At 38.4% G+C, this 9,490-nt stretch overlaps 1 protein-coding gene across 3 annotated transcripts in view; it reads left to right on the top strand.

Annotated features, from left to right (window-relative positions):
- Positions 1-4,549: 4,549 nt before the first annotated feature.
- The window catches only part of LOC127416221 (palladin-like), a 140,994-nt gene continuing 136,053 nt past the window's right edge, over positions 4,550-9,490 (top strand). For 2 of the 3 annotated variants that reach the window (XM_051655443.1, XM_051655441.1), the window contains exons 1-2: positions 4,551-4,777; positions 7,731-8,636. In XM_051655443.1, the coding sequence (XP_051511403.1) occupies positions 7,732-8,636 (905 nt within the window). In that variant the 5' untranslated portion in view covers positions 4,551-4,777; position 7,731. Of the gene's footprint in view, positions 4,778-7,730; positions 8,637-9,490 lie in introns of all 3 variants that reach the window. The other variant, XM_051655444.1, reaches the window with a different exon arrangement.

Here is a 9,490-nt window from a genome sequence, read left to right as displayed (position 1 = left end):
ATTAATTTACATTTTACCTGTAATTGTTTCACATGGGTCATTTAAATATGTCACTGGTAACATTGTCTAATGTTCATGTGAAATATTTTTATTGGAAAAATTGATTTAATGGTATGATAGTTTGATCAGTTGTGCTTGTTTTGTGATTCTTTTGAAACCATCTTAGAAAATTCATCCTTTAAAAGGATTTGTCACTGTTGTTATCATCACTGGTGTTGCAACCGGTTTGTGACCTTCATTTGTGAAACAAAATTAAATAATAAAATAAAGAACAACAGTCAAGTTGTCCTTTATGAATTCAAGTAATGTCAAGATGTAAAAAAAAAAAATTAAAAAAAATCCCTTGGCTTTTACTGAACTGACCTGAATTTAAAATTTCAATATTGTTTTAAGTAGGAACGTCAACATTTTTTAGATGACCCACCTGTGGTTGGTTACTCTGCTTAGGACAACTGTAAGCTCATTAAAATTATTTAGAAAATAATAAATTATTAAATAAATATAATGGCTATGAAAAGTTCTAAGAAAAGGTCTAGCTTTGTTTTGCTCTGGATACTCAATGCAGCATGCTAGAAATTCAATTGGCAATGCAAAAGAGTGTGCTTTGCTTGGGGGTTTAAGCTGTATTTTTGGTATCTATTTAAGGTATTGTTGAGCATGAGCATAATCTCTTATAGTAGAGTAAAATAAACTTTATTTATCTCCGTCTGGGGAAATTGCACTGTGGCAACATCCAAAACAGTTAAAGTATATTCCGGGTTCCATATAAATTAAGCTCAATCAACAGCATTTGTGGCAAGTTAATTACCACAAAAATATTTTCGACTTGTTCCTCCTTTTTCTTATAAAGAAAAAGCAAAAATCAAGGGTACAGTGAGGCACATATAATGTATATAAAGTGAATGGGGCCAATATTTGGAGGGTTTTAAGGCAGAAATGTGAAGTTTTTAATTTTATAAAAGCACTTACATTAATTTTGTTCAAACTTATGTATTATGTGAGCTGTAAAGTTGTTTAAATCGTCATTTTTATGGTAGTTTTAGGGTTTAAGGGTTTATGCATTATGTCGCCATGGCAACGAAGTTTTAAAATTGGATAGAACTTTACACAGAAAAGGTTAGTAAGCGATTTTATCACACTAAAATCATGTCAACATGCATATTGTTTACGTCTTGTGGCTGTACTTTTAAAACGGCGAGTATTTTAATGTTTACGGATTGGCCCCCATTCACTTTTATTGTAAGTGCCTCACTGTAACCTAGCTTTTTCTTTTTGTTTTTTAAACGAGTGACGAGTCAAAATCAGTTTTTGTGGTATTCATTATGCCACAAATGCTGTCGGTTGAATTTAACTTGTATTCAACCCAGTATATTCCTTTAACAGTCGTTTAAAAAATGCAATATACAGATAAATATTCAATGTACAGCACAGTCATGCGTCTGAGGCTGGAGTTATGCTTTGAATCGGTCAGTGGTCTGTATGCTTGAGCTCTGAGTGATTGTTCCGCTTGTTCCTGTCAGTGAGGCTTAACTGTAATCAGTGGATTGTTGGGAAACGGGAATAGCTCTGTGTTGTCGTGAATGTGATAAGTGTCCTAAAATAGACTCCTACTGCGCCACTCATGGCCACATATGCCATTTGTCTCAAACACCTCTCTTAAACCAGCAGAGAGCTTCACATTTCTTTCTCAAGTTAATAAACTGACTTAAGGTCATTTACCTTAAACCCAGAGCTATGTATACTCATAATAAGAGAGGTTGGTAGACTGGGTCTGGGTCATTCAGGGAGGTTGTCACAAAGCCAAAGAACATGAAGCAGTTGATCTTTGGGATATCATGAAGTATAAATGTAAAGAAGAGATCATTGTCTGCCAGTGTGGCTTCTGAGCTTGTAAACTCTATGTGATAGGAGACTACAGTTGTAGGACAGTCATTTGTTGTGTCCTCATTCCTATATAAAGTATTCTGTTAATGGCAGGGTGTCTTTAGGGGATAACAATGTATTTAGGGAATGAGCTATTGATATGAGGTTAAATTAAGACTCTTGACTGACACACTCTGACTCTGAAACTGTCATGTCTGCGTCTGTACATGTATTTTTAGCGCTTAATAGAGTGAATATTGCTTAAAATAATAATTTACATAAAGTATTGCACTCCAAAAGAATTTACTAGGTACTTTGAATCTAGAAAAAAATTATTAGTGAGTTGAATATACAGGTGCATCTCAATAAATTAGAATGTCGTGGAAAAGTTCATTTATTTCAGTAATTCAACTCAAATTGTGAAACTCGTGTATTAAATAAATTCAATGCACACAGACTGAAGTAGTTTAAGTCTTTGGTTCTTTTAATTGTGATGATTTTGGCTCACATTTAACAAAATTCACTATCTCATAAAATTAGAATATGGTGACATGCCAATCAGCTAATCAACTCAAAACACCTGCAAAGGTTTCCTGAGCCTTCAAAATGGTCTCTCACTTTGGTTCACTAGGCTACACAATCATGGGGAAGACTGCTGATCTGACAGTTGTCCAGAAGACAATCATTGACACCCTTCACAAGGAGGGTAAGCCACAAACATTCATTGCCAAAGAAGCTGGCTGTTCACAGAGTGCTGTATCCAAGCATGTTAACAGAAAGTTGAGTGGAAGGAAAAAGTGTGGAAGAAAAAGATGCACAACCAACCAAGAGAACCGCAGCCTTATGAGGATTGTCAAGCAAAATCGATTCAAGAATTTGTGTGAACTTCACAAGGAATGGACTGAGGCTGGGGTCAAGGCATCAAGAGCCACCACACACAGACGTGTCAAGGAATTTGGCTACAGTTGTCGTATTCCTCTTGTTAAGCCACACCTGAACCACAGACAACGTCAGAGGCGTCTTACTTGGGCTAAGGAGAAGAAGAACTGGACTGTTGCCCAGTGGTCCAAAGTCCTCTTTTCAGATGAGAGCAAGTTTTGTATTTCATCTGGAAACCAAGGTCCTAGAGTCTGGAGGAAGGGTGGAGAAGCTCATAGCCCAAGTTGCTTGAAGTCCAGTGTTAAGTTTCCACAGTCTGTGATGATTTGGGGTGCAATGTCATCTGCTGGTGTTGGTCCATTGTGTTTTTTGAAAACCAAAGTCACTTCACCCGTTTACCAAGACATTTTGGAGCACTTCATGCTTCCTTCTGCTGACCAGCTTTTTAAAGATGCTGATTTCATTTCCCAGCAGGATTTGGCACCTGCCCACACTGCCAAAACCACCAAAAGTTGGTTAAATGACCATGGTGTTGGTGTGCTTGACTGGCCAGCAAACTCACCAGACCTGAACCCCATAGAGAATCTATGGTGTATTGTCAAGAGGAAAATGAGAAACAAGAGACCAAAAAATGCAGATAAGCTGAAGGCCACTGTCAAAGAAACCTGGGCTTCCATACCACCTCAGCAGTGCCACAAACTGATCACCTCCATGCCACGCCAAATTGAGGCAGTAATTAAAGCAAAAGGAGCCCCTACCAAGTATTGAGTACATATACAGTAAATGAACATACTTTCCAGAAGGCCAACAATTCACTAAAAATGTTTTTTGTTTTATTGGTCTTATGATGTATTCTAATTTTTTGAGATAGTGAATTGGTGGGTTTTTGTTAAATGTGAGCCAAAATCATCACAATTAAAAGAACCAAAGACTTAAACTACTTCAGTCTGTGTGCACTGAATTTATTTAATACACGAGTTTCACAATTTGAGTTGAATTACTGAAATAAATGAACTTTTCCACGACATTCTAATTTATTGAGATGCACCTGTAAGTGAATGCTATTTGTTTATTTGCTTATCTGCAATGCAAATGCTTAATAAAAAGCATCATATATTATTATTTATTTCTATGTTCTTAGGGTTAGGATTTTGAAAAGTTGCAATGTACAAAGAATTAAAACAATTTTTTTTACGATTGTGTGGTATTTCAAGGTCCCTATTCAAATAAGCAAGTTTGTGACATTGACCATGTAAATTTTTTGAATGCAAGTTTAGATTCCCTTGCTTTTATTGAAGCACACAAGATGCTCTTTCTCATATCATGCTTGGATAAAATGGATCATCAGGTTTTGCACAAACCTGTGGAGTCCATGTCAGCTCGATTGCATGCTGTAAGTACACTAAATACTAAGAAAAATGTATGTTCATTTTTTCAATTCCACTTTTCACTCAGATTGTTATTGCTGACAATACCATTTATAATGTTAAAACTGCAGTAAATTAGAACAAAGCAAATGCATTTTGACAAGTTTTCTGTATTTGTGTACATGTATTTGTGCAATTATCAGACAGTACTTTGGTGCCGTATTTTGTGTGTGTGTGTGTGTGTGTCTGCAAAATGCATTTACATGCCTTTGTGGATATAAACATTATGGATGTGTGTTTCTTTGATGTGGTGTGGGCACATTGATGCTCTCTCTCTCTCTCTCTCTCTCTCTCTCTCTCTCACTGTGTCTCTCTTTCTTGCTGTGTAACCTGAGCTAGGGGCCAAATTTAGCGGTGCTCAGTTAGCGTCAAGGCACGAGACAGATGGGACAGCAGGCCACTCTGCAGCCACCGTGTAGCTCTTGAACCGGCTCACCTTAGAGCACACTGGCAACTCAACCAAACAAGCAAGACAAAGGAAAAAATAGGAAAGAGAAAGACTCACAACTCCTTGGGAAAAGAGAATTTTCTAATTTTCTGACATACAGAACATCAGAAAAACTGGAACCTTCAGACTGGGACGGACGTTTGCAGAAACTGACTTGAAGGTAAGAAGGCTGTTTTTTGTATATTTGTCATTGTCTTTCTTGTTTGTCTGTTAATAAAAGATCCTGTGTGTGTTATTTGCGTTCTGTTAATATAAAACAATGAATTCAACTCAGTTGAATAAATAGATTTAAAACAGTGATCAAATTGTGAAATGAATGGCCATGCATAGGGCAAAAGGCACACCTTAAGGAAAAAAAAATTCTGGTCACAAAATGTGTCAAGATTCAAGAAATACATTTTTTGTATTTATTATTCAATATTGATGGAGCAACATAGTTTTGTATGAAAAGAAATAACACAAGGTTGTTTTGAATAAAACATTTTTTTAAAGGTGGCGAGGGGGCCTTTTACCCCACGTGGGTTAAACTGCTCCCTCACTTAGCGTAAAAGGCCCCCTGGGGGGTTATATTGATGTAGTGTAGATACCGGGGCAATAGTTATAGGGCACAGTTGGTCAAAATATGGGTTTAGCCCAGGGTGCCATACAAGCTAGAACCGCTACTGGTTTTACCCTAGTTTACTATTTCACTCGATTTTGTAAGGCATGAGATAAATACTTCTATAGTTTCACAAATGATTTTGATAAAATGTTACTTGTGTCAGACATGGAAAATGAAGCATGTCAGTCTGTCAGTCACAATTGTTTGGCCTATCACTTAGCTTTCATATTCCATTATCTATAATTCATCAATACAGAATAGAAGGCAATATTTCCACATGAATAATATAGAAGGATTGTATGTGGTGTGTGTGTGTGCTTATGTGGAAAAAAAGGACTCTTGGTTGGGAGGTGTTTGCTGCTGTGAAACGCAGCCCTTCAGGATTAAAAATAACAACAGCTGGTCCTCAGGATGCCATGATGAGGAGAAAGTTACACTGTCACGTCTCTTTCATAAACACACATGCCTGCACATCTTTACATACTGTACACCACCTGGTCACTTTACTGAAACATTACTTAAAGTCAACAATGACAATGCCTCCTCACACACAATTGGCATCAATTAACAGATCATAAATAATAAATATACAAGCACAAACATACACTTTACAGTGAAGAAAAGTAGTCATAAAGTTAACAAAACACATGAACGTGTCTCAGAAATGTGCATTGCTTATTCACACACACTGGCCAGTTCTCCTGCACATATCCTGCATTGAAGTGTGTATTCTCAGAGACCTGATCTGTTGCTGACACTCTCTTATTAATGTTTCACCAATATGTGGTGTCATATCAAACATTTTCCTTGAATTATGGATCCTCTCCACAGGTTATTGAGAATATGATCATTCACTGTCAGATTCCAAGTTTTTTCCCATCTGTTTTCACAGTTAAAGTCAAATTCACAAACAGAGTAATGGAGTAGTCATTTATAAATTTCAATAGAATATCTGTCTATACTGTCTAATTAAACATTTACATTTATTGAAAAAAAAAAACCCCATCTAAAACAGCTACAGTGCGGTTCCAAAGTCAAGTCCACTTGTGAAAATGTACATATTTGGCTTTTTTTTATTATTATAATTTTTTTTTATCCCCTTTTTCCCCAGTTTGGAATGCCCAATTCCCACTACTTAGTAGGTCCTCGTGGTGGCACGGTTACTCACCTAAATCCGGGTGGTGGAGGACAAGTCTCAGTTACCTCCGCTTCTGAGACAGTCAATCTATGCATCTTATTACGTGGTTCGTTGTGCATGATACCGTGGAGACTTCGCATGTGTAGGCTCATGCTACTCTCCGCGATCCACGCATTGAGAGTGAGAACCCCTAATCGCGACCACGAGGAGGTTACCCCATGTGACTCTACCCTCCCTAGCAACCAGGCCAATTTGGATGCTTAGGAGACCTGGCTGGAGTCACTCAGCACGCCCTGGATTCGAACTTGCGACTCTAGGGGTGGTAGTCAGTGTCAATACTTGCTGAGCTGCCCAGGCCCCCATATTTGGCATTTTTGTAATTTAGTACCGCTTTTCCCCTCAAAAATATTAAATATAATATGTAATATACAAAATATAAATATAATATAAAAATATAAAAATTATATTCTTAGCATTACAATTTCATTCAACATATTAAAATTTTCAATGAAATTGTAATGCTAAGAATATAATTTGTACATGAATTTCTTAGTATTTGGCATTTTCACCATATGCTTTAATGACGACATGCAACATGCAGTATCACAGATGTGCTTATTTTGATAAGGTATAGAAATAGTGCTGAATCTTATATATTGTGTAATCATTTTGTCATAACATTTCTTTAATTTACATTCGTCCTTCATAAAATAAAACTGTTTTAAATTAGTTTTTTAAACCCATTATAATGTGGACTTTTTAACCCCACTGTATACCTGAAGTGAAATAAATTCAAGAAGTTAATAAGTTCAATAAGTTCCCTCTTCTAGTTCAACTGTCACAGAAAATGCTACTAAAGCAGAATAAAAATATGGTTGTTTGTTTTTTATCGGATGCTGGGGGCCCCCCATTGCATATTTTGGATGTCTCCCTCATTTAATACACTTGCTCAATAGAGGCTAGCTCCATGACTTGAATTGGCAGTGCCAGGGAACACCTAGAATGTACAGTGCCAGGGGGTCTCCAGAAGTACTATTGAGAAATATTGGAATATTAGATAGAGATTGATGGGGAATAGTGAAGAACAGCATGAAAAATGTGCTTATTCGATGAATGATCTAGTAATAGTGCAGAATCTTAAATATCTTTTTCTGCATGTTGTCATAACTTTTTTTTTTTATAGTTACATTTTTCAAAATCCTACAACTTTGTTTCCAGTTTGAAATTCGAATGTTTAATGTGGACTTAAACCCCACTGTATAAGCACAGAGAGCAGTTTATCATATGCATAAGAGCAGCTTATCAGGCCTTTTAATATTGTGTGTGAATGAGCTTTTTTTCCTTGTGTCTTTTTTATGTATTTGTGTGTTGCAGGATGCAGAACGGAGGCTGGAATGCCACACTCCCCCTCTCTCTCCTGATAAAAGAGGCGTGTCCTCCAGGGGGCATGTCTCTGGAGGGGGATGGGGGCGGGCTTTCAGGGGCATCTCTTGAAGGCGAGTTTTTCTTGGACTCTGTGGCTGAGCTAGAGATTGGGGATGGGGACTTTCCAGAACTTTCTGCTTTCCTGAGCCAAGATGAGATCAGCCACAGTCTGGACCTGGCCCGGGAGGCCATGAGTGACGCAGGTGACCCAAATGACCTTGATGAACCACCAGCCCCCACAGAGAATCTCCCTCTTTACTCAGAAACCAAAGACCACACCCTTCCAGATTCTGCATTAACTCAAATATCCCAGTCATCTGACATTGCATCAGGTAAAGTCTCCTCCAATCAGAGCACTGCCCCTGAATCACCTGAAAAGTTTGTCTGCCAAAAATCCATTGCATCAGTATATAAGCAGGACCGGCCCCGGTTAGTCCACAGAGGCTTGGAGCTGAATGAACGAGCTGCTTCGGCTACCGAATTCTGTAGCCGAGCTGCCACCTTCATTGAGGAGCTCTCTTCCATCTTCAAAGGCTCCACACGTGTGGATCACCAAGGTGATGAAGACTCCTCCTCGCCTGACAGTGGTTACCTTTCTCCAAGGAGCCACCGACTGGCCGCACAGCAGGCTCAACAACCTTCGTCATCTTCCTCTTCCTTAGAGCCCCAGCAGGAAGACAGACTCCAGGACCAGGCTGGTTCATATATGGCTGAACATCAGGGGCGAGGGGTTAGTCTAGATGGACCCATGGCTCCTCCACACTTCATCCAGAAACTGAAGAGCCAGGAGGTGGCAGAGGGTAGCCCAATCCGTCTAGAATGCCGGGTGACAGGGAACCCCCTTCCACTAGTCAGGTATGATAACTATGGTTTTAAGCTACTCCAAAGTTTACAGCAGAATTGTGTAATTTCTGTGTTGCTGATGGCATGAAACAAAATTGAAAAAACATGATTTAATATTTAAACAGGTTTCCCGAACACTCACCCATCTTCCATTGGTTGACAAACTGATAGTCCCGCCTTAAAGAAAGCCCCAAATGGCACACTTTAACAAATAGTAAAGTGCTGCCAAGATACTTATTCCTTTGCATAGAATAGTTTTTCCAAGTTTTTCTTTAATATATTTATCAAAGCATTTGTGGAATACTAGCATTTTAGTTGGGTTAGTTGTGGTCTGGTTTACTGTTGTACTGACAAAAATGCAAAGGTGAAAGTGTCAACTGAATTACGTTTTATTAGGAAAAGTCTTTTAGGGACTTTTGTTGAATTTCTCATACTTGGTCTCACAGTGAAATTGGAAACTGTTGGTTGAATTTTGTTTAGCTAAAATCAGTCTGCGCTTACTGAAATTCAAAACACTCCCCCCATTGGCCAACGCAGTAACTGTTGTTGGTCATATGGGCAACTGCGAGCTCCATTTTTCAGGTGAAATGTCCAGCGAGGGGCGCCATAGTTATAAAGCGAGTTGTTATCACCTGTACAGGCTGTAATACAGTGAAGATGAATGCATATTTTATAAACTGTACTCCACAACCCAAACCTAAACTTAACCATCAGTGGAGAAAAAATGTAATGGTAGAGGGAAAAATGCAACCTCCAGATCGCACTCATCACTGATTATGCGAACGTGATGACTTCCTGGTTTCAATGCAGAATCCCAACCCCGGTCTCCCACGCTGCTAACGCAACTAGCTTCCGGTTGCACCACA

Source organism: Myxocyprinus asiaticus, chromosome 25 (genome assembly GCF_019703515.2).
Source record: "Myxocyprinus asiaticus isolate MX2 ecotype Aquarium Trade chromosome 25, UBuf_Myxa_2, whole genome shotgun sequence".
NCBI classification, from domain to species: Eukaryota; Metazoa; Chordata; class Actinopteri; order Cypriniformes; family Catostomidae; genus Myxocyprinus; species Myxocyprinus asiaticus.
Note: the sequence above shows the minus strand (reverse complement) of the source record. Positions and strands in the feature narration are given on the sequence as shown.